Below are 27,301 nucleotides of genomic sequence, written 5' to 3'. Positions count from 1 at the left end.
TGGTGTAAGTACTTATCAGTACTTTGGTTATTAACTCCAGATTTTGTAGATCAAATAGTTAGATTTCTTTATTAAGAAAGAATTAAACGATTTATATGTCTTCAACATACCGATGTAAAAATATTTTTCTTACGTTCCTCAGAACTGACCAGACTGTCGACTTCTTGGAGTTTCATCCAACCATAATGAGCACCACCGATAAACGGCACCATGACTATTAAAGCGATGTTCTTGTTTATAAAATGACGCACTTTCATTTTTGTATACTTTTATGATATTTTCGATTTTATAACCTATTTGTTTTTTGATTTTTACTCGCAACTAAAGTGTCGTGTGGGAAAATTAGAATGTCATGAATTTTTTTGACATTCTATTAAACTTACAACTCCTACTTTTGGTCGCTTAATATTATACAACTGGTGTCAAAAACAAAACTGACAGTGTTAACGCGTTTTGTTAAGCTATATTTATAGAATCATTTTAAAAACAAGATTTCAATTTTGTTATATAATTATGAAAAATAAAACAATAACATGATGATAACTTATTTTTTTAAGAATAATTATTCATAAATTATTCTATATAAGATTAGTATCCGCTTGTTATGTAATAAAAAATATAATATCAAAACGTTTTATCAGCTGTGTTTTTATTGTTTTCTAGGTCTCAAGTTATATCCAATCAAATCAAAGAAGTAATATTATTTTAGCCAATCACAAAAACTTCCATTTGACATATAAACATGCAGTTGGCATTTGCAGCAAAGGAAAACTTTCATTAAAAACATGGTGGCATCTCAGTGAGAAAGGTGTACATTTTCACTAGTCATAATAAAATTTAGGAAGCTTATTAAGCAGGAGTGTTTGATACAATTTGTGAGTAAACAATAGTGTATTAATAAATGACGATTATCAGCAAAAATACTTATAAAATAAATAATTCTAGGTAAACACCAAACCAATAAGCTTCATACAAAATTAAGAATGACGTCTGAAGAAATCCAGATATCCGAAGAACTGAAGGGATGTTACGAGAATTTAATTGTAATCGACATTGGCGCAAATTTAACTAACAAAAAATACGGCCGTGATCTCGATTCGGTGGTGCAGAGAGCCAAAGATGCAGGTGTGTGTAAAAATATTTTCATTCTGAAAGTTGCGTGCAGGAATGCTATATACATACGTAACCGCTGAATAAATTAACACTTTTTAGATTGTGAAAAAAACATTAGAAATATTTTTTCTTTGACTGTAATAGTTATATTTGTTGTTTGAAATCTATTATTAAAACTTTCGAATTCAGCCACAACCGTAACAATAATATTTTGCAATATTACAATTGTCTTCTATTATTATATATTGGTTAATTTTATTTATATTTTCATACATATGAACTCCATATACACTTATCTTTCTCATTATTTTATTTTATAAGAACCTGTTTATTACTCACTTTGTAAACTCATCGCTGCATCTACAAAATTAATTATTGATATCATTTAATCATTTAAATAAATTATCTTTTAACATAATTCTAAGCAAAAAGGAACAAAATCTGTAATTATAATATTTTTTTAGGTGTTCAGAAAATAATGGTAACAGGTACCTCAGTCCGCAGTAGTAAGGAAGCTCTTAGATTGACCCGACTCTATCCTAGCACAATTTATTCAACAGCAGGTAATTACTACTGTTTTTATTTTACATTGTTTTCAGATTTTACTTAAATATTATAACTTGGGAGTGCCTACTTGTTAACATGATAATTGTGGGTTTGATTCCCACTCAGGACAATCTATTGTGTAGCTTGGAGGCTCTTTTTGCATACTCTACAAATATTTCATTGATAAAGAAAAATTAATTTGCAAGGCATTTTTAAAATTTTATTTGATTTTTTAATATTTTCTAATAATAAAAAAAATATATACAATGACATATTTAGGTATAGAAATTACTATATTGTTAATATATAGTAGGCTATTTGATACACCACATGCAAATAGTATTAGATATCACAGTATCAGAGTCTAGTTATATTTTAGTCATAATCTATTTGTTTCAGTTTAAAACAACATTTAAATACAAATTTTATCATAGTCCTAAATTACAATTGTATTTATTAACCTGCTTAAGTAAAATTGGGTTTTGAGTTTAGTTTTGTTTCCTTTGGCATTTATGTTATCACTTATTTGAATATTTAATTAACTTTACATATATTTAGCTCTATTTATGCTTTTCTTGAGAAATTGAAGGTGACAATGATAGTGGGACAGTGTATGACAATAAATGCAATAGTTATGGGTTCCATTCCTGCTCAAGGGAAAATTATATTTGAATTATTTTTATTTTGCCATTCTACTAAAGACAAAAGTGCTTGATAAAATAAATATAAACATTGCCCCACAGGACTGTCAATATCACAGTGACACATAATTTAACTGTAAATGGAATGTGGTGGATTTGATTCCGACTCGAGGAATTAATATTTTTTATTTCTCCGTTCTGGTAGACAAGGCATTAAGTTCCGTCACTAAACACGCTTTGTCTCGGAAATTGGGTGAAAAGTGAAGAATAGATTGCATTATCACTAGGTTCTCTGTGCCTATCCCGGTATATACGGGATACAGTGTGAAATCATAATAATTAACGGTTTTGTACATAAGGTGTACATCCCCACGATGCAAAATCAATGACAGAAGAGGATTTGTGGGCAGAACTACAAGCGACCGCTTCGGCGCCAGAATGCGTCGCTATAGGGGAGTGCGGGTTGAACTACACTAAGGACTTCTCCGAGCCGAGGGTGCAGAGGGAAGTGTTTAAACGGCAGGTGAGTGCTAGATACGGAAAAGGAGAGGGAGAGAAAGTGTGAATATTTGTGTGTGAGGAACATTGGAACGAATCGAGCACTCATAATATTGTGTTTTATTGTATGCATAGTAAAACGTAAATATATTTGAAAACACCATTATCTCTTGAAAAGCAGATGACATACCGATCGGTATCTACATTTAACCTTATTGATAAAGGAGATATTGTTTGTAGGGCATATCTGAGACGTTTTTATTGCTGATATATAAAATTATGTTTTTAAAGAAAAACTATTGAAGTTTTTGACATTCATTTTCAGCAGAACTGCCTTCCGATCTAGTGGCGATTTCCTACTGACATTTTTATTTTAACTGATAAATCAGAAGTACTTGTAATGATCTATTTAAATAAAAAAAAATAAGTTTTTTATGACTTACAATACTGTCGACGAGTCTTGGCCGACGTGGGAAAAAGTTAGCTGAAACATCAGAAAGCCTAACTTAAAAGCGGCCAAGACTCATCTACCGTACTTTACTGGTTAGTCAATGTGCAAGATGTCTGTAGTGGAATAATGTAATCTCCACGTTTACTACGCATAATCTTGTATTGAAGAATCTTTAAATCCTAACAAGTGTTCCGTAATTCTTACGTTATGTTATTATATAAATCTTCAACTGATTACTATTTGTATTGTTTTTTCTTCAACGTATGGAAAAAAAGACAATATATTTTATTTTAACTTTTCACATCTTTATAGCTAAGCAGACAGGGAGAAGCTAGTATTAAAACACTCCAGTTTCCGTTTTCTGCCGTTTTAAAGGCAAAGTAAATTGTGTCTCATATTCGCGTCTCGGCTTCCAAACTTACGACTCTCTGAACGACTTCCTAATTGTTTGATCTATTTGCATATTTTTATGGCTTGTAAGAATTTCAACAATTTTAGTACTTGTTGTGTCATGTGTATGTGTTATACACACTGTATAACAATAACTCTACCTTAGCTCACTATGCAAGTAGCAGGGTAAGCATAGGTTACCCTGCTACTTGCATAGCAGGAGAACCTGGGAACCTAGTGATAAGGCACTCCATTCCCATTATAACACTTCAGTTCCTGACTCCGCGGAATTCTGAAGGTTAATGGATGTGGCGGAATTCTACGCGTCTCATTATTGTCACTTATCTTATAATTTCCGTCTTTTGAGATATTGCTCATTTGCTTCAACCTATTGTTAGTCAGCGAATTCAACACCAAAATGTGTTCAAAAATACTGTGAACGTGATAAATATAAACGTTGCAGGAACATTTTAATGCACACACAACCAATAGAGTCCAGCGTATCCTAATTGCGTCACGGCATATAATTGTGTATTGTATATATTTTAGTAATTTTGTATGTATTCTAGGAATCTTTGTATTTTCCTTGTGGTTTTTACAATGTATTTGATGTTTATTGACGTAAATGTATGTATATTGAATATTAAATATGACCTAAAAGACAGTGTCTGTGCCTAGGTTTTACTTATTAGTAAATATCACAATAATAGAAAGTGAGGCCAGTTGTTGCGCAGAGGTGTAACCGCATGATTTTTAGTGCGACAGGTGCTGGGTTCGATTCGAGTTCCGCCACTCAATACGCAATGCGTCCAGACTGGCAACTGGCGGACTGCCGGAAAGTGAACGGAGGGAGCGTGCAGTAAATCTCTAAACGATAGTTACAATTGTATTACATATAGTACTTTCAAAGAAAAATTACGTTTACTTTGTTATACAATGGTAGAACAAACGAACTAATTCATAATTAACAGTTTGAAGCGGTCAATTAGCGTTCGAGGTTATAAATAGCTTGCTTCTTGCTTCGTACCTGCGGTTGTAAACAATACGTATTCTATATGTGTATATGTATGTATGTCGGTGTATGTGTTCAGATTTGTATTCGAGACTAGCGAGCTCCTCGCGGCTTCGCCCGCTTGTATTACATATTTCTTTTTAGTTAATCTGCAGAGCTCTATTCTTTTTTTAGTAATAATATAGTTCCAAAATAAAACAAAGCAGTAAAATAGTTATGTATAACAATTTTCTCGATCAACATTCTTTAAATTGGTATAACTTTTATAAAACCGATTAGAATAAAACAAATACAAAAAAAACTAGAAACATGCAATTAGATAGGCTAAGCCGTTTCTGAGATAAGCGCGAACAAACGCACAAAAAAACAAACAAACAAAATACTTAAGTCCTCAAACTTTTTAACTAAAACGCAAAAACAAGTATACATTTTTATGTATTATATGTACGACAGTTTAAAGAGCAAACGATGCGTATCCAGACGTACTAAAAACGGAAGCTGCGTAATAAATCTGTTGGTAAATCTCGGGATTCATTGAAATGATCTTCAAAGGTCGGATCGATCTCGGCCCCGCCCACACAAACGTCGATTGAATTTAAATTTAAATTTAAATTTAAATATGCTATGTACATATAAATACTTAATTCGGCGCTGTCGGTGAGGTTAATGTGCCTTATTATGAGTTATCTATCGATTACGAAATGTCAAATTCTAATCATATTATTAATTATTTTTTTAATAGCTTCATGGATAAGCAGAGAGTACCTGGGAACCTAGTGTACACTCTGTTTCGATTAAGACACTTTTGTTCGCAACTTTTCTGTTAAAGTCTAGAGGCATTCGGTGTTGAGTGGCGAAACTCAACGCCGCGTTTTGCCTCGACGTCAGAGCGATACCATTTTCTTAGATCATTGGCTCTATAAAAATGTATATAAAAATTCGTCTGCCCCTAACACCGTCTTGGTCTATTCGTTCAATGACACGCTGTTGATAGTCACAGCTATATTTAGCTCGAAGCGTATGTTCCTTGTCCGTTTTAGATAATCCAAGATGTATTGTGTTTTACTTTACGCCCATAGATTGTTCAGTAATTATGGATAATTCAATTCCAATTGTTTAGATTTGAACGCAGTGGTCGTAGCTTCAAATTCTATATTATAATTTCTGGAGAATGGCATATCTCGTTTTTTTCGTTTTCATGAAATTTCATTAAATCTTATAGCTAGTGTATATAACACTAGCCAATCTACCTACATGCCAAATTTCAACTTTCTAAGTCCAGTAGTACCGTCTGTGCGTTGACTGTCAGTGAGTCTGTCCGGACTATGGCGGGACGTCCCCATTTTTAGCCAAAATTTAAATGTCTCGAGCGACAGGCATTGGTCCCCCTTTCCGTGAATTATTCCACGCACTTTAGGAATTCTTTAATTACTTTATTTTTAACATTGGTTTAAATAACTTAATAAGAATTCCCAAAAAAATGTCGCTTTTTCCTGAGACAAAATCTGGCAAAGCTAATTAATATGAAATAAAGAAACCCAAGATATCTCGAAGACCCACCAATATTTAATAAGCGTACATAATAAGATTTAAATTAAACACTATCTATAGAAGAATACCTCGTCCTCGTACAAACTTTATCTAATTAAATATAAGACGGTAACTGTATTTCTGTAATCAGATGTAGGTAATGTAAATAGCGGCTTTGTGGTTTTTGTTAATTAGAAAGTGAAGTAATTACACTTAATTAATATAAACTTACTTTCTTTTTCATAATACAAGTGATCTACAAGAAAATTTATGTTAATACCTTTTTCGAGAAATCATTGAGTGTGTAGAAAAATTTCCACTGCCAATATACTAAATATAAGTAAAAAGTATTATAAATCAGCTTCACGCTGTATCCCGCGTACAGCAGGGTAGGCAGAGGGAACCTAGCGTTAAGACACTCCGTTCCCCACTTTCTGCCGAATTCTGGAGGCATTGCGTGTTGAGTGGCAGAACTCAACGCCGCGCTTTGCCTCTACACCAGTTGAAGAAATGAAAATATAAATTTAGGTAAATATTTCATCTCCTTGAGTGGGGATCAAACCCACATCCAGTCACACTTCAGTCAGATTTCACAGTCACATTTTGTGCCCCTGCGCCACGAATGGCCTCAATAAAAAGTATTCTAATATATTTTAATTTTCTATTGTCAATCGACAATAGAATGAATTAAATTTGATTGATTGTTGCAATATTTTGATATAATAATTGTGTCAACTGACAGACAAAGGTACAGACAAGGTAGCCAAAATTTCTAATCTAAATTATGGTCGTGGATTCTATTCCAGAGTAAATATTTACTTGATGATCTCTTCAATCTTCGTATTTTAGACCTTTATCATTTTTTCGGTGCTATAATTTATACTTAAATCGACTTTTGTGAAAACTCCAAAATAAAACTTACAGCTAGGTATATGGATATTTCTTTTATAAATCACCTTTGAAAAAATTATGATATAATTAGCAGAAACAGAAAAATGTATAATTATTTCTAATATTTTGTTTTGAATTCCAGGTGGAAATGGCTTGCGAACTAAGAAAACCAATATTCGTCCACGAAAAGGAATCTCAGGATGATTTAATAACAATATTAGACGAATTCGGAAACCGACTGCCGCCCATTGTCATACATTCCTTCACAGGTTCCGTCGAACAAGGAATGAAATATATAGAAAAAGGTTTCTATTTGGGCATAACAGGGTATATATGTAAGGACAAATCTGACGGAGGAATACGGCGACTTCTCTCCGAGAGAATATTGCCGTTGGACAAGTTGCTGGTAGAGACCGATTCGCCTTTTATGTATCCTAATATGAGAGCTTCCAAGCTGCCGTTGCACGTTAAGGATTCTTTGACTGAAAGGTGAATGTGTTTTTATTATATTTTCGTTGGTATTGGCGATGTTGTTTTGAGTAAATTATAAGATTTTTGTTTAAGAGACAACTTATAGAAATACTTTTTGTATTTGTTTAGTTTAATAATTAGGAATCCTACTCTCGTTTAAATATAAATCTAACATATAAAAAAGGATGATCTTCTTTATAAAATTTATAAATGTAAAAGTTTTCGTCTGTGACATTACACATAATGTACGAGTATATTCATTCTTTCTTAAAGAAATTTCTTATTCTTAAAGAATTCAAAATTCTAATTTCTATCAAATTCTAATTTCTATCAAAATAAAATTTAGTACTGCTTACTATAGAGTTCTTTGAACCGTAAAGAATATTTTTAAAGATCGATCAATATTCCTTACAAGTAATTGCTTAGAAACAGGAAATAACTCATGTCTTTATATAGATCCGAATACAATGAACGCCGCGCGGATGTACATTATCAGCTTGACGCGCCGACAGCGTCTTAAAAGTTCTATATCTGGCAATTTTATACTAAAATATCTAGTTTTTGTACTTTCATAATTTTATGAAAAATTAATAAGTAACGTTTTGACGCGGCGTTGAAATCAAAATTCGCCGGAAGTGTAATGTAAGAACGGAGTGTCTCATGTGCGGGGTACAGCGTGATCGCGTGAAGCGCTGTTTAACTCTATTAAAGTATCACAGAGGAATAGCGTCTGAAGCGATTGTTGCGGGTTCGAACCTCACTCAGCAGAAATTATTATTTATTTCCCATGTCTCCTACCCAGTTAATTATGGAAAATCTCTGAAAGTAAAAATCATTTTATAAAAGCATTTTATGGTTTTTACCCTACATTTACACTCATCATGTGCAATACAGTTGATCGTTTAAATAATATTTTTTTTATTAACAAATTTTTAATAACAGTAACTTAATAATTTCTCTACATTTAGATCGATGAACTTCGTGAACCGCTACTGCACCTTCCAAAGAAACGAACCGTGCGCTCTTCCTGCCATTGTGGAATTAATCGCGGGTTTCCTAGGAGAAAAACCTGAGGACGTAGCGCTTGCCACCGCATTTAATGCCTTGAAACTGTTTGGACTGAGTCAGTAAGTTGGAGAAAGACTTGGGCTAGGCTTTGAATAGTCCTACTGATTGACTGACTCAATATTTGGGGTTCTATCTCTGGAATGATTATTGTGAAAGAAATTAGCAAATATTGGTGATGATTTTATGACGGTTTTGGTTTTAGAGGAAAGCAAGTAGTTTTTCTTGGTCGTTTTTTGTATTTTGTGCATATATTTCGATTTCATGTAAATCGGTTGTTATTATGTACGTTTAGTTATTTTTTATACAAATTACTTTTGGAATAGTTGTTCTAGCATCGAATTAAAAATATTGTTTCATTATTCAAAACAATTTATTAAGTCTTAGCCCAAGTTTTTTTTATTAGAATCGTTTCTACGGCCTTATTGTATTGTGCCTTAAATGTTATCTAATTAACGAAATATTATCGAATGTTACCTAATAAGAGATTTATGTAGACTTTGTGTGTTATTAGTTTCTTCAGACGTCAAACGATAATCGACCATGAATACGAAATTTTAAAAATATGACAATTTTAATTAGAATATGAATTATTATTATATTATTAAATTGGGGAAAATGGCAATAATTATTGAACAAATTTTGATTACATTTTTGTATACCAATATAAAGTTTTGGGAATCTTGAATGAATCAAGAATTGAATGGTATGACAAAAGAGCGAACTGCTGACTTGTCCCTATCACCATTTTTGTAGCACGATGAGGCTATTTTATAAAAAAATTACTAAAAAAAAGAAAAAAAATGCTAATATTAATAAATCTTGCCATCGACAAATAAGATTTGCCTCTCTCTGAGAAAAAAAAGTTCCAATTGCTGATAGTAATAAAGAAAAAAAATGATTTTAAAAAATCACTTTTCTTAATAATAATAATTCAAGCGTACCTGAACGCTTAATTGTAATGCCATTCATTTATTAATTAAAATGTTGCATAATAAACGTTTTTTTGTCTATGGTTATGTTATAACTTTTTTTATATATACTCTATGTATAGCTTTTTTTGTAGCGTTTTTGCACATGCCTTTCGATTTTAAGATTACCTATAAATTAAAATGTGCTTAAATCATTTACAAGAGCACATTTTTTTATGTTTAAAAAAATATGGTGGCAATATATGGCAGCTTAGTCATAATGATCTCAATATAATCTAACTGTATAGAGATATTTTTTTAATAAACACAGAAAAACTCAACAATTACACATAATTATAAAATTTGACAGTGTGTTTGTTCGTACGTCCGTATTTATTTTGAGTCTATTTTATAATTATATAGTAATTTTTCGATAATTTCGTCTCGATTATGAACTACCCACCCCTTTAAGGGAACTCCCTTTTTTTGCCCCCAACTGGGAATGTATAGCCATTTATAATGAAACTATTGCCACTATATCAGCACTGTTTTAGTTTTAAGTTTTTTTCTATAAATATATTGAAATTTTTGAACATAATAGGAATTGAATGGTAGACTTCTCAGATAGTATATGTTCATATCATACAATAATAACTTTTGTTATTAGTTAATATTTGTATGAATTTTCAATATATTTATAGATTTATTAGTGTGTGAATAACACTAAAAACATATAATAAAGTTAAGTGTTTTATGTCTCCTCTGCGCAGAGTCCTATTCGAAATAAAACAGCATCGAATGTATATTAACTTTGTAAATAAATATTAAAATATTTTTGTCGTTAAATGCTGGTAGTCACAACGATGTCAAAAGACTGCAGGTATTAACTAAAATTAAATTCGACGTTATATTTATTATGTAATTATAATAATTTATGTTATATACATTATTAATTATTATACAAATATGGTTCTATGTTGAACCATGTTAAAACAAAATGGCGATTTATTGTCTATAAATAAACGCGCCAAAATCAACCCAAGATGGCGGACGGGGAAGTCCCTTGGGTTTTTTTATTAGACACGCAAGTTGACTATTAAGCGTTAATGTAGATTATTAATATTGTTAATATCTATATTTTTTGACAATTTGTTTGTAAGTGTAAGGTTTTACTGGAATAGCCGTTTAATAATGTACCAAAACGTATTTATTTATGTCTATAATTAATTAAGATGGCGCGTTTTTTGGTATATTATTAAGTGTATGCGCGAATTCCGCGGTATTGTAATGTAGTGCCTTCGACAAACGTCCTTTTGTGATACATATTTTTTTTCTTAGATTGTACAGATTATTTCTTTCAATAAAATGGATAATTGTATTGTTTTTGTTTTATTTTATATCCTACTTATTTGTGCTGATTGAACAGGTACAATGGATAAAATAAAATAAATAAATGAATGTATCAAAAACGAAACACAATTTTCATACAATTATTTAGTAAAAAAATATATTTCCACACATATTTATAATATGAAATCTAAATAAAAAAATAATTAAATAGTAATCTGTAATCATTAACTACTGAATAGTAAAATAACATTTTTTCCTCCATCATTCATTTATTTTGTTATACTCATTATTCCAATAAGCATAATATTCAAATACATACAGTAATTGAAGTTGATCCATTGATCGAGTCACACCTGTGTGTAAATGATAACTCTAAAAAAGAAAAGTAATATCTTGAAATAACAAATTCTTTATTGCTAAACATATTCATTAAACATAATAATCATACAGTCCTAACGTCTTTTATCTCTTATCCAGGTTCCTGGCCGCCGTGGGCGCGGCTGTAAGAACCTTCCGCGACAGGCGCAGCTGCCCCGACGCGGGGTCCCTGCCGAAGTGCTTTACTTGTATCTGGGAACCCACCTCCAGGCCCAGCGCTGACGGATGCATTATCTGGGGGAAATTGTTATTAAAAAATTATTCACTATAGAGTTCAAAAACTACTACAATAGGCTCAATATAAATAGTAAAAAATATCTCGCAGTTACAGATCAGGCGATGTACAAATACAGGTTAGGTTAAATATATAAAAAATTGAAGTTCCTTAAACAACTTTTTAGCAGAGCAGACTGGGACCATGTGTAAAGACACTCCGTTCCCGATAACTAGCAACTATTATCGCATAAATCTTACCTTTCTATGGTCCAACTGTGTATTATGTACTAACGCGGGCGCCATACCGGGATATAGTGTCACTAGCACGCCTATATCTTTAACTTCCACCACCTGAAACAGAATATTAATTTATTTGGTGTTAAAATTCTATTTAAACGTCATTTAGTAAAAAAATAGGCCATTTTCAATTTTTTTTGTTAGAAAAACATTATATTTGAATATCTTATGTGGGGTTTCCCTTGAGCATAATTTAAACATACAACCGTCATATATTTCAATACGGAGTTTTAAAGATGTTAAACAAATATATATAATTAATAAAGTAACCCACCTCCATAAAGAGTAACCAAAGAATCTCTCCTTTCGTCACTTTCTAACTACACAAACTTATAAGGTTAATTTAGATAGTCATTTAACATAAGTTTTTTTTCAATATATCATAATTCGACGCCAAAAACTGGCGTCACTATAGTAGAGTGGGGAAAGGAATCTAATGTGTTACTTCGTTCTACACGCATCGCGCAATTTAGGAGACAGTGTGGATCGATCGCCATTACAGTCAGTAGTTTTACGACAACCTTAATGTTTTATTTGTCAATCTTAGTCATAATAATATATTTAAAACTATATATTTCTGACCACTAAGCATCATAACAAAAAATAACAATTAGTAAAAAAATCTTCTTTTGCGTACCCTAGCAGTATAAATAGCACCAAATTCCAGTTCAGGTGTCCGTTCCGCGGTTAGTGCAGCTTCGATTCTCGATCGCGCTTCGTCCATGGCGTGTTGGTTTGGCGCGAATATCCTATATTTAGTTTCGTCTATTGGACTTATCTGTAAATATAATTTTTAGTTTAGATTCACACTGCATATTGTAGGTTGCAGGGTAGACAGAGAGAACGTGTGTAGTGTTAAGACACTCCATTCCCCAAGTAGTGTCGAATTATTGAGGTATTGCGTGTTGAGTGGCGGAACTCGTCGCCGCGCTTAACCGTAGCGGAAAATGAAAATATGAAATATATTAATCCTCCAAGTGGGAATCGAACACACAACCGTTGCAGTAGAAGGGGCGCGCTTGTGCCTCTGCGCCACTACTGGCCTCAACTTTGTCTTTTATAGCTTCACGCTGTATCCCGCACATGCCAGGTTAGAGGGAACCTGGGAATCGAGTGACACTTCCGTTTCCCATTTTCCGCCAAATTATGGAGACATTGCGTGTTGAGTGAGGGAAATCAACGTTAAATGAAAATATTCAATATTTCACTCCACTGAGGGAATTGAACCCACAACCTATCGGATTTACAGACACACACTTCAATATTATTAACTTATAATAGAATTATTTATCTAATTTTTATAATAAGCATAGAAATAAAGTAAAATATCTAACTCACTTGTACACCAGTTTCTATATACAATCTTTTGAGATTAGTTCCCCCGATACCTAAAAATTTGGCCCTTTTGTGGACTTCCACCTCTATTTCTTCTATTACTGGCATATTTTCTTTACGATCTTGTCTGAAAGATACAATGAATTACAATTAAACATTAATAGCACATTAAGTAATATTTAGAGGCCAGTCGTGGCGCAAAGGCACTAAGTGTGCTTGTAAACGCGACTGGTTGAGGGTTTGATCCCCACTCGAAGAGATGAAATATTTATTTAAATTTATATTTCCATTTCTTTGCTCTGGTGTCGGGGCAAAACGCGTCGTACAGTTCCGCGGCCGAAAATGGGGAGTGTCTTAACTTAATACTAGGTTCCCTCTGCCAACCCTGTTGTGTGCGCGATAAAGCGTGACGCGAAAAAAAATATTATGAAAGAAATAAAGTTCTCAAGATTTTTTTTTATTATTATTAGTTTATTGATATTAATTCATAATCGATTATTTTTAATATATCAATATAATATAATAATATCAATTGTCGTAACAAATTAACATATAAAATTTCAAAACCAAAATTTTCCAAAAAATATAAAAGAACATTAAAAAAATACAAAAAAAACGCAAAGCAGTAACGTACCTAGGTTTATCGATACACTGATTCATAATATCGATAATCTTGCTCTTAGCGTCCGAAGCTCTTTGTATGGACTCCATCACTATTTTGAGGGGAAGTCCCGGTATTTTTACATCCGCTTGTAACGCGGTTATCCCTTTTTTGGTTCCCGCTATTTTGAAGTCCATATCGCCCATGTAATCTTCTATACCCTGAATTTTTATTCATTTACTTTTAGTACTATTAAACGTGTTTAGTTTGGTTTTCATTAAAGTAATATAATAGACTAGTGGACCCGGACGCGGCTACGCCTGCTTGAACTATAAGAATATATATTAAATATTATATAATATATTTATTTTTATAAGGCTGAATATCAAAATATAAGTTCATTTTGGGTGACGTTTTCTTAAAACTACAAAGAAACTTTGCAAACCGGTGCTTAGCAACGACGGTTGTTATTAACATGGTAGAATAAATTGCATGTCAAATTAGAAAGTATTTTAATTTATTAGTACATATTTGTAATGTAATGTTATATAGCCTATAGCACTTCTGAAGAATACAGCTTTCATACAAAACAAAAACATAGTAAATTGGACCAGTAGATCCAGAGATCTTAGCGTTCAAACAAACAAACAAACAAACTCTTCCGCTTTATTATATTAGTATAGATATTCATTAAATTCCGTTCCTCACTTTCCGCCGAATTGTAGAAATATTGCGTGTCGAGGCGGTTTCGTTACCAGAGCGAGTTTTTATTTCCTCGAATGGGAATCAAACCCACGACTTGTTCGATTGTCCTCTTTTTTTACTTTTGGATTTTATTCATTGTTACTCTACAACAAATCAATGAAATCCAAAAATTTAATAAAAATAAAAACTAAATATCACCGCCTGTGATTTTAATCTGGATCACTGTCGGTTCGAATAACACTCGAAAGAAGGATCAACTTTTTTATTTCTGTAATAGTGTTTCCTTTAATATTCTCTTTGTTCTTTTTCCCTGTCTACAAAAATCCACAAAAAAATAAAGCAGATTAACAAACAAATCTGGTTTTCTCTTTCCCTCTTTCTTTACTATATCTACCACAATAAACAACCAGACTCACTAACAAATCACTAAGTATCCTATAATCAGCCACGTGGCCGTCTTCCATCCTAGTCACCAGTCCGACAGCCACGCCCGCCGCCGCGGCGCTCAACGCCACGCCCGCGTCGTACATCGCTAAGGAACCCGCGCATACTGACGCCATAGAACTTGAACCTGGAAACGAATTAATAAATTAAATTAAAATAAATCAGCTTCACGCTACATGACGGAGCTCCATAGTAGATGGTAATACAGGTATAGTCTACTCTCTGCAAGGTTTATCTCTTCCTGTAGTATATGAGGAGAAATCGTAGTGGAGAAAGAACTATCCTATTTATTTTATTATGAAGTAGGAAAAGCAAACTGTACCTCTTTACCTTACTTATCTCAAAGAAATCCCTCTTCTTTCTCTATCTCCATCATCTTTTGAATGTAATATTAATCATATCAATAAACCCTCAAAGTCAAAATTGTTGCTTTTATCATAACAAAAAAACCTCCACCCACCATTACTCTCCAGCACCTCAGCACTGAGCCTAGTGGCGGGACTCCCCGCGGTAGTGGCGGGCACTACCGGCAACAGGCCCCTCTCGGCGAGCGCGCCGTGCCCCGCCTCCCTTCTACCGGCCACCCCCCGGCCTATCTCTCCCGTCGCGTAGGAAGGGAACTCGTAATGAAGGAAGAAATTCTTCTCTTTTATGCCACTGGAGAATAAATTTTGGAAAATTTAGTAAGATTTCAGAATATATGATTGTAAACGCGACGGTTGTGCTTCGCTCAAGCTAATTGGCTATTTTGAAGGTTTATAAATTATTTACCAAAAGAATGTCATTGTTTTTTATTCTATGCATTAATTTTATGAACAGCCATTTTGAGTTGCCTGGAGAATGAGCCAAAAGATGAACTAATTAATATTTAAAAAATTATATAAATATATATATATATATATATTTAGAGTAAACAGAGGAAACCTAGTGTTATAACACTCTGTTCTTCACTTTCCTCCAAATTCGATATTAGTTACTGTAAGTATTAACTTAAATAAAAAATAACTTCAACTAAAACTAACTCACCTAGTAATCATAGTTAATGTGTCCATCTTGAGAGCACTTTCTGGGGAATCGAAGGCCACAGTACATAAAACTTGAGTTTGGCCTCTTTGGAATAACGCACTACCGTGTAAAGGTTCGTAGAGGCCGACCTGAAGAACGAAAAAATATATGTTTATAAAGAAATCAATTCAAGTACGTTATTATGTATAAAGTAAAATAATATAGTTTCACGGTGCATCCTGAATATAACAGGGAAAGCAGGGAACCTAGTCTTAAAACACCCAGTTGCCTATTTTTCCTCCAATTGCTTCGAGACATTGCTTGTTAACAGTTTTAGTAACACACTCTTGTCTCTGTGCCTTGATATTTAATATTTATTAATACTAACTATATACAATATACTAACTATATATAATATTTATTAACTAATATACAACACAAAAACGCCCACCCATCAATTCACTGACCACAACCAACGGCACTTACCTCACAACTAATATTCCTTAAATCCTCCAAACCTCTTCCATCACATCTTACATCAGTTTCAAATATCATATCTCTAAATATCTGCCTCAGATTTGTATTGAAATAGTCTTGTAGTGTATTTACATCTACTTCAGTATCTCTTAGTTGGTTGAAAACAGTCTGTCTCAGTTCCGATATTGCTACATCTCGAGACGTTTTGTCGTGGGAATGGTCACTGAAATTATAATTCAATTATAGTTTATTTAACAGTACAGTAATATATTTAATCTGTGCAGTGATGGTTTTGAGTTCGGTCCTCACTTGAGGGTAATGATTATATTTAAATTATTCATAGAAAAAATACAGCATTGAAATTTGCTGTTCCACACACACTGTATGGAAATGTAATACAACTTCAATGATTATATAATGAAACATACACTAATATTGTTGTTAAATATTATTTTTATCCTTAGATTTCATATAAATAGTTCAAAATTACAAATGTGATACTAAATCTATATATATATAATCGAAAGGTCACTCACTCATCACGAAATCTCAGAAACTACAAGTGCTAGGAATCTCAAATTTTGCATAGGAGTTACTTATAGGACGTAGGTGCTCGCTAAGACGGGAATTTGCAATATTCGACTTCTAAGGGGTTGTTTTTGGGGTCAAAAGTTTCTATGAAACTTCGTTACTACAAATGCTAGGAGTCTCAAATTTTGTATAGACGTCACTAGGACGTAGTCATGAAGACAGAAATTAATAATAACATAGTTCACGCGGGTGAAACCGCGAGCGGGCCGCTAGTTTGACATAAAATAAATGATTCAACAAGCGATTTTAAATAACGGTAAACATTTAGTTGGCTATACTTTTTAACAGAAAGGACACATCACAGAGAGAGCCTAGTGTTAAGACACTCCATTCAAGTTGCACTGCACAAACTTCGAGACTGCGTGTTGTGCAGCGGAATTCAACGCCGCATGGTGCCTTGTAACCAGTGCGATGAGAAAAAAAACAACCCCACAACCATTTGCGTTTACAATAAGTCTCACATTATACCTTAAAATTTCTCTAATCTTCATAGAAGACAGTGTTTTAATAGAATCCATTACATTTTGATCTAACGGCGCGGCAGTTTCAAATTCCCGTTTTAATTTTCCATGTGTTTTTTGTAATTTTTCTATACTCCTCACTATGTGCTGGGCTTCTTTTGTACCTAAAATGTTAAATATATTTTTTATAAAAGCAAGCATTATGGAGTTCTCTTTAGGTAAAAGGCAAAAATATCACTTTTACACTATATAGCATAAGTAAAAATGTGTAACAGTAATAACATGTTTTGGATTCAAATTCCTCCCTTATAGGGTCATTCACCTATTATATATGCATCAACTATTATGAAGGTGTCATGGCGCAGAGGTACAAGTGCGTGATTTAAACGCGACAGTGGAGAGTTTGATTCCCACACGGAGGAATGAGTTATTACATATTAAGTAAGTTTTGATTTTTTCGCTTTAGTAAAAAAATAGCGTCTAGTTCCGCCACTCAACACGCAATGCCTTGAAAACTCAGCGAAAAGTGGGGAATGAAGTCACTTAACACTAGCTGCCTATCCTGTCATATGGAAGATACATTGTGTAGCTGAAAAATACTCTTATGCAAAAATTTAGATTTATTATGTCCACACTGTATCCTGTATATTAAAAGATATACAGAAACACCATAATGTTAAAATAAAAACGATATATCTAATATTTATAGTCTACCTTAAAACAAAACAAAAAGAAAAATAATCAAAACAAACTTACCCTACCTAATTTGATGGCCTTTAGCAGGTCCTGCTGCAATATAACATTGGCATGGCCCTCCATCATTACCACTAAGTTACTTGTGGTCGCTGCCACTATGAGATTTAAGGAAGACTGTTCCAAGTCGCGTCGAGTTGGATTTAATACTATTTCATGGTCTATTTGACCAAGCCTGTAATTATCAAGTCATAAGATACAAAAAAAGGGCTAGTGTAAGTATGAAAACGAATATTGTATGTAAATGAATTTATTCCCCTGAGTAAAGATTGAAACCACAATCATCATGTTTACAGTCAAAAGCTGCTCCACTGTACTACAATGACCTTATATATTATACTCAACTCAACAATCAATTTCTTGAATTTGTACAGAAAGAACAGGAACAAGTGTCTAGGTTACTTCTGGCTGTCTTGCTATATACAGGATATCATAAAAATCAATCAAGCATTAAAATATAAAAAAAACAAAAAGTCAGAAGTCTTACCTTACTGCCCCAATAGGGCCATTCCAGGGCACATCAGATAAAGCCAGAGCCGCACTTGCAGCATTAATGGCCACCGTTTCAGGAGGATTCATCCCATCAATTGCTAACATATTACACACTATTTGAGTTTCAAAATTATAATTCTGTGGGAATAATGGACGGAGTGATCTATCGATTAATCGTGAGGTTAATATTTCTCTTTCAGTTGGGCCTGTAATTGTAGATAAAAGAAAAAAAAATAACACCTGAATTTGAAATAAAATTTTAGAAATCATCTGTTAATCTTCTTTGACAAAGATTTTATTACAAACTAATAAAAAAATATATATTTTTGAATATATTTGCAAAGAACTGTACAATTCATCTTACTTGCTAACAATATATTTTTTATTCCAATAAGTTATAAAATTTTTATTTATATAGTTTAAAAAATATTTTCTTTTTTTTATTTATTTTCTATAAGTATTGCTTAGTAAATTTAACTTATATTTAAACTCACCTAATTCTCGTCTAAGAAAATTTGTAGGTATCCTGCCCGCAGCTGCTGCCTTTTGTCTATAATCTACAACTAATGGAAGAAATGAACTCGGACTTTGTTTAGCTTTAGACACTACTGTTGATAACACACTAGTATTTCCTATAGATGCAACACACGCACCATCAGCAAATCTGGCATATTTTCCAGTTGACAATTTTAGAGAAGTTCTGAAATTATTAAAATAAAAAAAATCTATAAAATAATGTAAAGTAATATTATAAACTTGTAATTAAATGTATTACTTAGCATTAATAGATGTATTTATGAAGTAAGTACTATATAATAACTAAGTTAGGAAATTAAAATGATTAAATTTATCTTACCAAAAAATTACTCTACAATAATAATTACTTATACATAACCTAACATAACCTCTTAGCATAATTGATATTTACTTACCCATTCGAAAATGGTACATCAATTTCTCCTACATTAAATTGTGACGAAAGAAATCTATATGTATGACGATTCCGAGCTTTTATTTTTGATAAAATAGCACGATTTTTTGATAACATTGTTCCTTATTGTACTTGTAACTTAAAAATTGGATGTTTATATAAATTATTATTTTTAAGGCTTTATATACTAAAACGTGAATTCAATATTGAACTTTTATCATTCTTGTTTAATTGGTAATTTTAAAAAGAACAGAATTATGCTCATAAAACAACTTCCATGTAGAAAATTAATTTCATAAAAAAAGTCAGTTTCTATATACTAATGTCAATGTCAGTTAAGAAATGAAATGCAATATGAAAGACTTATAATATTTTTTAAATAACTTTATTCAAATAAAAAATATATAATATCGTAACCTTATACTAAAATATATATGTAATATTGATAAATATTGCGTAAACTATATAGTTCACAATTAGGAAAAACAGATAAACATTTACATAACAATCCAAATATTTTCTTAAGCGAAATTTGATGATTTGAACTCACAATAATTTTTTTTGGTTTTTTGTCCCTTTCAAAAGGTACATAAGCCCACAGAACACATTTACTCATAAGCCAATCGTTAAGCCCACCCACACTCTCACCTAAAAGCTCCTGGCACGCGTTTTAATAAAATACCCTTTAAATTTATTTGAGTTGCTATTGTAAAATTAAATCTAATGACTGCAGACTTTTAATACCGTACCGTACATTGTTATTTAAGGCTTATAATTTATTTTCGACTTTAACTATCCACTTGCGTTATACTTATGTGAAATATATAACACATTAAATAATAACAATAAGCAAAATATTTTAAATTTAAATATATTAAAATGTTTTATATTTCTGAACGATATGTGGAAACGGAAACACTACTCTGTAGTAGCAGCTGACTGTCACTGTCCACTGTCAAATTCTTTTGAAATTTGTTAAAATCTTAAATACTTTTATAATAAAAGAACTGTACTTATTTCAGTATTTACTTAAATGTTTGGTATTATAAAAGATATTAAAAGGGCATTACTATGAAGAAAGTACACGGGCACGATTCTTTTCAGAGAATAAATTTCTTATACCAGGTCAATAAATTATTATTTTTTCTTTTCGAAGGTTTTTTGTTATACTTTTATTTTTTCAGAGAACATAATATTTCGAAATTTCATTCTTCAGAGGTGGAAAAAGAACCACCACTAAGCGGGGTTGAGGCCCACATCCTTCACAATTATATTTAGACACAAAATTATAAATTATCATATGTTGTTTTCTTGTTTTTTTGTTATTGTTTTCAGATAGGAAAACACATGGCTGGAAAGAATTCTGCATTAAGCGCGTATTATGGAAATCTCATTCTTAATGTAGCTAAGAAACAAGTAATGAAAATGTAAGTTATTTATATGATTCTATATGATTAGACTATTGTCTGTAAGCCATTTTTAAGTCTCAGTAAGGTAATTTTTAATAATATTGTTAAAATTTTACTTATCTAGACTTCAAGGAGTGAAAGAAAGTTGCAAACAATTTTACTTTCTGTAGAAAGCATAAAAAAGATAAAACATTAAGATACAGTGTGAAGCAAAAAATAAACATAATAAAAAATAAATCCATTAGGTCATTTAAATTATAAGTTATGAAACTATTTATTTCACATTGTTACAGTCATCCAGATATAAAGAGGCAAATATGTAAAAAATGCCACTGTATACTAATTGATGGAACATCAGCAAAAGTACAGTTGAAAAATAATAAGAAATACAAATATTTAAGATGGATTTGCAAGACTTGTGAAATGAAGAAAGATTATCCGGCAAACATAAATAAAGACCATCGAGTGTGGTTAGAGAAACCTGAGGCTGTTGAAGAGACTATAAGCTGATTAGTTAATTAATTTGATTAAAATATTCTTTTGTAAAAGTGTTTCCTTTTTTAATTTAAACCAACTGTTAAGACGTTCTCCATGCATTGTGCCAATTTTCTTGAAATTGCTTGTTCAGTATTGAAACTTAATACCGCGCATTAGGAACAAGTAAAGCATGAAAGTAAAAATGATAAATTTCCACAGACTGGGATTGGATTGTGAGGTATTCGAAACTGTCTAAAATTTTATTTTACTTTAGCTTTAACACATTAGCCCTAGTGGGCAATGTATTTCTTTGTCCACTGTCTACAATTGTTAGCATTATTGAGATAATAAAATATTGAATTAAAACACTACTAGTATAGAGTTGTGTATGGCTTAACTGGTGATAGTTGAACTCATACCAAATTACTATAAAACATTGAGCTTAAAAAATATTTTTTAACAGGAAAAAGGTGACATCATAAAGTCCGTGTACTCAGCTAGGGTAGGCAGCATAGTGTCAAGACACTCCTTTCCTTACTTTTTGCTGAATTCTGGATCATCGCGAACCGAACCGAACCCCGCGCTTCACCTCAATGTCAGAGCCAGGAAAATGAAAAAAAAAAATTTCATTTCCTCGATTGCGAATCGAACCCGCAACCTGTAGCGTTTACAGTCCCACTTCTATCACTGACTGGCCTCATATATGTATAGTTTTTATAATAACTTTATTATTTTACCCACATGGGGGGGGGGGGGGGGGGGGCTATTGTGGGTTGCAAAGTGTTTAATACAACTAATATGTATGCAACAATCTGCATGACAAGCAGCTTTTTGTGAAAGCTCCGTTAATTGCCAGTTAAAATGTAAAAGCTTTTTGTTTGTCACATAGAGTCACTTGTTTTTATTTTATTTTTAGATGGGCTGAGTGAAATAGTCTAAAATAAAATAATGATGAATTGTTCTTTATAATTTTGTTAAGTAATAAGTATATTGCTATGTTAGGTGCAGACGCGTTGTTATGCCTCGGATTGGAACCCACAGTCACGTTCAGGGAGGAATTACGCTTTACTGCCGGTCACGGTTTGCTCTCGGTCCGATCTCATATAAGTACTTGTATATTACTTTTTTAAGCTTCATGCTACATCCTACATGTACCACTGTAGGCAGGGGGACCACTGTTGAGTGGGGGAACACAACGTCTACATCTTGTATGCCTGATTGGATCTTGACCGGAACGATACTGTGAATACTCTTATTGTTTCTCATGTAAGAATATTTGTAACAAACTGAGATCGAATCGAGAACGGACCGTGTCTGGGAATATAGTATGAATCCACCATTACAGTCAGAGGCTGTGCCGCTACGCCACGAATGAATTGTTATTTTTTTTTAGCTTGCCGGTGTATCCCGCGCAAAGCAGGTAGGCAGGCTGAAAGAACCTAGTGTTAACACACTTCTTCCCTCATTTTCCATCAATTCTGGAGGCATTGCGTGTTGGGTGGCGGAACTCAGCCAGCCAGCGCCTTGCTTGAACACCAGAGCGAAGAAATGAAAATATTAAATATTTTACTTTCTCGAGTGGGAATCGAACCCAAAACCTGTCGCGTTCACGGTCACACGCTTGTGAGTCACATGACTGGCCACATTGTTATTGTATATGCCTATGTTAGGTACATTGCCATAAACAATATAAACCATAGGTTTCCAATAATATTCAGAGCGAAGAAAATTAAAAATATGTAGGTAGGTTGCTAAATTTTATGATGTAGATCATAAAATACTTTTATTACATATGAAATTGAAGTTTTATTCCCATTTCCAGACATGTAAACTTAACATGTGGTTCACTTCAGGTTTTTGGAAAATATCCCTTTTCGTATTTTATATAAAGACAGCATATACTGTAGATAGTCTTTTAGATAAAGAAAAAGGAAGTCACGAAGGATTTAAAAGAGGTTTTAAAGATGCTGAAATAGCGAAAAGAAAAGCGGAAGTAGTGAAAAGGGCAAAAAATTATGAGAAACGTATAGATGTAATGATAGATCAGGATTTCGCAAACCAAAGATTCCAAAGAGACCCAGTATTAGACTTCATGAGCAGGAGGTTGAGGTTCAAAAGAAAAACGAAACATTCTGACACCAGTATTTCATCTAGTTCTAGTTTAGAAATGAAGAATTGGAAAGATGAATGGAAGGAGCATTGGTTGCAGAAGAAATTGGAAGCTATCAACTCATCGGTACCCAAAGGGGATATCGTTAACATGGTGGCTGCTAGTAAGATACTAAATATCTCTTTATATCAAGTATTATAATATTGAATATCTTTCTAGCCAAACAGAGGAAGTCTTGTTACTAGGGCGACGATAAAAAAATTTCGTCCTCGAGTGGAAATCGAACTGTCAACCGTCACAGCTATTCCGCTGCGCCAGGTTGGCGTACTAAACGTTCTAAGTACTATGTCATTACTAAACAGTCAACAAAAAAAGTAGAATTCTTAAATAATTAAAAATGTATTAATTTTTGACCAACTGACATTTTGACACAAATTCATGACATTTTGACCAATTTCTATCTCTTTAATTTAATTAGGACCGTGGGGTATTCCATGTGGAGATCCAAACCAACACGACGCTCCCTGGGGAACTTGCATGCTGCCCGTGGAATGTGAGGCGGAGTACCGGATATATCGCGGAGACTACTTCTGCGGTCGAACCAAATTCATTTGTTGTGCACTACAAATGACTAATTATGATCTTTATGCTGGTTTCGATGTGTCCTTCGCCGACTCGAGCCTGGCCACAGATTCAGAAGAAAAGAAGAATAGAATGAGAGGATCTAAAGAAAAGAAGAAAAGAAAGAAGAATGCCGATAAAAAACGTAGGTTGCGAGAGAGGAAAAAACGCAAACGGAAAATTGAAAGGACTATTCGAAGGATTGTGAGGGAAATCAGAAAAATATTGCACAGGACCTATAGGAATGGCACATCGGCCAGAAAGAAGAAGACGAAATTATTGAAGAAGTTTATAAAGTTTATGAAGAAACAATACATAAAAGATAGAAAAGCAGTAAAAGATATCCACGAAATGGAGTTAATCAAAATTGATGCTGCTTTATTGAAGAGACTAAATTCTATTAAAGGGATGAACCAACAATTTGTCAGGAACGCTACCTTCAGGGCCATCATAGAGAATGGCACCATAAGTAAGCAAAATGCTAGAATGTTAGTAGAAGCGTATCCAGAACTTTCTGGGTTGTTAAATATGAGACGCCATAGTAGAGTCAAAAAACCTATAGTAAACGATTATTTAGATTACGATATTGAGTATGGTTATCTATATTATACGTAAAATAAAATTCAGTGTTTAATTGGTTAATTGGTCTAAATCTAATTTCCATTATTTATACAATCATTTAAAAAGCATGACGCCAGGTTTCCCTTGTTCTAAAGTGTAAATTATACACTGTCATCCTCATGTCATCCTTAGATGACAGAATGCTGAAGATATTAGAATAATATAACGTGGTGGGTATATATTTATGAAGCGATAACTATTCATGCAGCTTCCAGCATACGTACATATTCATGGGTAGGCAGAAGGAACGCAGTGTTGAGACACTCTGTTTCACTTTCTGCCCACTTTTTAGTCATTGCGTGGTGAGTGTGGCGTTGAGCTTGAAAATTGGGCGGAATTTATGACTAAAAATTTAAACTAGGTCCAGTGTGTCTTTTTTAGTGTTTGAGTAAAACCGATAAGCTGCCTTTTAAAAAAATACAATCAATAAAAAAAGAAACAATGCCAATATTTCGATTGGTCTTTCTAAATACTTAACTAAAAAGTCGACATCTAAAGAGGTAAAAAGTTTTGTAGTTTTAATTACTTAAAAACTTTTCCTTACTGAGCACCGTCTTGCATGACTGATTGTGTGAGTTGTTAAAGGAGTAAACGGGAAAGTAAATAAGCTGCTTTTTCTAAACTTTAGCTTACCTGGTACTAGAGTTTAATAAAGTTTAGCCATTTTTTAGTTTTACGTGGTTTTCCCGCACATAGCGGTGTGGGCAGAGGGAACCTGAGAACTTGGTGTACTGTTGAGAATAGGCAAGGTCTCGAATTTTGGGGGGAAATCACGTAACAGAGTGCCTTAACACTGAGCTCCTTCTGCTTTTACTTCTATACTAATCCTTAGAGTGAAGTTCAAAATATTAAGAATATAAGGTTTGTATAAACGGACTAGTACAACTATTGTCACATAATTTTCCTCTCTTCAGACTTTTAATTTAAAAAAAACACATCAAACAAATTACAATATCAATATTAAATTCAAAAACTTAAAAGTTTGTTGAACTTTACCCGTTATATAAAACTCAGGTCAACAAATTGAATCCCACAATCTCGTATAGTTGCCAAAAATCAGTATCTTACATGATTAAACGCGAAACTTTGCCGTAGCGGTCGGGGCTCGGGCACACCGCCAGATGCAATGTTGCCAGGGTAGATACTGACGTTTAGATATTGTATAGAAATATTGCTATGGCTATAAATTTTAATGTATATGTTATGGATTCAAACCGTATCTCTGTACAGCAGGTAGGCAGAGGGAACTTGATGAGGGAACCTATTGTTAATACACTCCGTTCGCATTAATAGACTCACACTTTCTAATTATTTATCAAACGTTTGCTTGAGTGATGATACTCTACTTTTAACAGAGCAAGGATATGAAAACATTAAATATTTCATTCTACTGCGTGAGAATCGAACTCATCACCGCGTTTATAATCGCACGAGCCTGATATTTTAGTTATGGGGTTATTGTTTATTGGATGATCAGTTTTTTGCGGCCATCGTGGCGAAGGGCACAAGAGTGTACTTTAAATTGATTTAAATAAATATTTTCTTTCCTCGAGAGGGGATCGAACCCACGACCAGTCGATTTTGCAGCACACTTTGTGCCGCTGAGCCACGACTGGCCTCAAGACATCATAAAATGAACTTTTTAATTTAATAATTCTTAAGAGTGTCATGTTCAATCAAATTTACCACTACACACACTAAGGCTTTCAATCCCGCAATCTATTCAATTTCGGTATTTGGGGGACTAAGAATTTTCAATCCCGCGGCTTTCGGTTATTTACCTTTGTATCTTATGTGAATCTAATACTTCATAGTCTACCTTAAAATGGAATTCAAAATATTTCTATTTATAGATAGGTATAGGGACATCAACCATGTCGATACTCGAATTAAAGTTCGATACGCTCGTACTCGTAGAACACGTTGGCGAGTTGCCAGACGCATTGTTAACAAAGCACTATTTCAAGACTTCAATACTATAAATTTTAAATATATGTATATTCAAGAAAGTCTCCTGCATTTCCTTTTAGAAATAAGATAGGCAGAGAAATTGTTTCTCTATTTTGTTCTCGTTAAAATATGTACCGTATGAATATATCACACACATAGCAGCATATTGCAAGGGAACATAGTAAGACATTCCGTTCCCCAAACTCCACTGAATTTTCGTATTGAGTGGAGGAACTTAACGCCGCCCTTCACACCTTAATACGTAAAATTTTAAAAATCCCTTTTTCCGTTCTTACGAGAATTTCGAGATATTCTCGCCTAATTTTCTCTGCTCTCCCTGACCTGCTTACATGCAAATTTTCATCTTTTGTAAGCACAAAACTTACTTCTAAGCAATGTCTCTCAGTACTCACTACCGGGAGAGTTCTATAATAGATAAATAGAAAGTACATATACTTTATAAAAAGACAAAATAACTATATTTTATACCCTTTTATATTAATGTACCGTATTGTAGAATAAACCTTTCGTTAAAAGGTACCTATGCTCGTTTCTTTT

At 33.0% G+C, this 27,301-nt stretch overlaps 4 protein-coding genes across 4 annotated transcripts; 3 read left to right on the top strand and 1 right to left on the bottom strand.

Annotated features, from left to right (window-relative positions):
- Window positions 1-717: 717 nt before the first annotated feature.
- LOC146537017 (uncharacterized) lies at window positions 718-10,897 on the top strand. Its single transcript, XM_085189066.1, has 6 exons — window positions 718-875; window positions 946-1,125; window positions 1,578-1,676; window positions 2,660-2,823; window positions 7,215-7,561; window positions 8,512-10,897. The coding sequence occupies exons 2-6, from the start codon at window positions 984-986 to the stop codon at window positions 8,672-8,674; spliced, it is 915 nt and encodes a 304-aa protein (XP_085045192.1). The 5' UTR covers window positions 718-875; window positions 946-983; the 3' UTR covers window positions 8,675-10,897.
- On the bottom strand, window positions 9,320-19,859 carry PNPase (polyribonucleotide nucleotidyltransferase 1). The gene is made up of 14 exons (XM_085189061.1): window positions 19,557-19,859; window positions 19,119-19,324; window positions 18,620-18,830; window positions 18,141-18,307; window positions 17,387-17,543; window positions 16,337-16,550; window positions 15,872-15,999; window positions 15,306-15,502; window positions 14,818-14,972; window positions 13,730-13,917; window positions 13,099-13,222; window positions 12,398-12,538; window positions 11,722-11,814; window positions 9,320-11,481 (listed from the first exon to the last, which is right to left on the bottom strand). Exons 1-14 carry the CDS (start codon window positions 19,670-19,672, stop codon window positions 11,332-11,334), a joined length of 2,247 nt encoding a protein of 748 aa, XP_085045187.1. The 5' UTR covers window positions 19,673-19,859; the 3' UTR covers window positions 9,320-11,331.
- Window positions 19,860-20,482: 623 nt separating this feature from the next.
- On the top strand, window positions 20,483-21,515 carry Rpp21 (ribonuclease P protein subunit Rpp21). The gene is made up of 3 exons (XM_085189377.1): window positions 20,483-20,680; window positions 20,891-20,982; window positions 21,258-21,515. Exons 1-3 carry the CDS (start codon window positions 20,627-20,629, stop codon window positions 21,472-21,474), a joined length of 363 nt encoding a protein of 120 aa, XP_085045503.1. The 5' UTR covers window positions 20,483-20,626; the 3' UTR covers window positions 21,475-21,515.
- Window positions 21,516-22,937: 1,422 nt separating this feature from the next.
- On the top strand, window positions 22,938-24,787 carry LOC146537014 (uncharacterized). Its single transcript, XM_085189654.1, has 2 exons — window positions 22,938-23,714; window positions 24,030-24,787. Exons 1-2 carry the CDS (start codon window positions 23,234-23,236, stop codon window positions 24,785-24,787), a joined length of 1,239 nt encoding a protein of 412 aa, XP_085045780.1. The 5' UTR covers window positions 22,938-23,233.
- The last annotated feature ends 2,514 nt before the right edge of the window (window positions 24,788-27,301 follow it).

This window comes from Heliconius melpomene, chromosome 8 (genome assembly GCF_056956725.1).
Source record: "Heliconius melpomene rosina isolate 202511_hmr_F chromosome 8, ASM5695672v1, whole genome shotgun sequence".
In the NCBI taxonomy this organism is placed as follows: Eukaryota; Metazoa; Arthropoda; class Insecta; order Lepidoptera; family Nymphalidae; genus Heliconius; species Heliconius melpomene.
The sequence above is the reverse complement of the archived record's forward strand: the minus strand, read 5'-3'. Positions and strand labels throughout refer to the sequence as shown.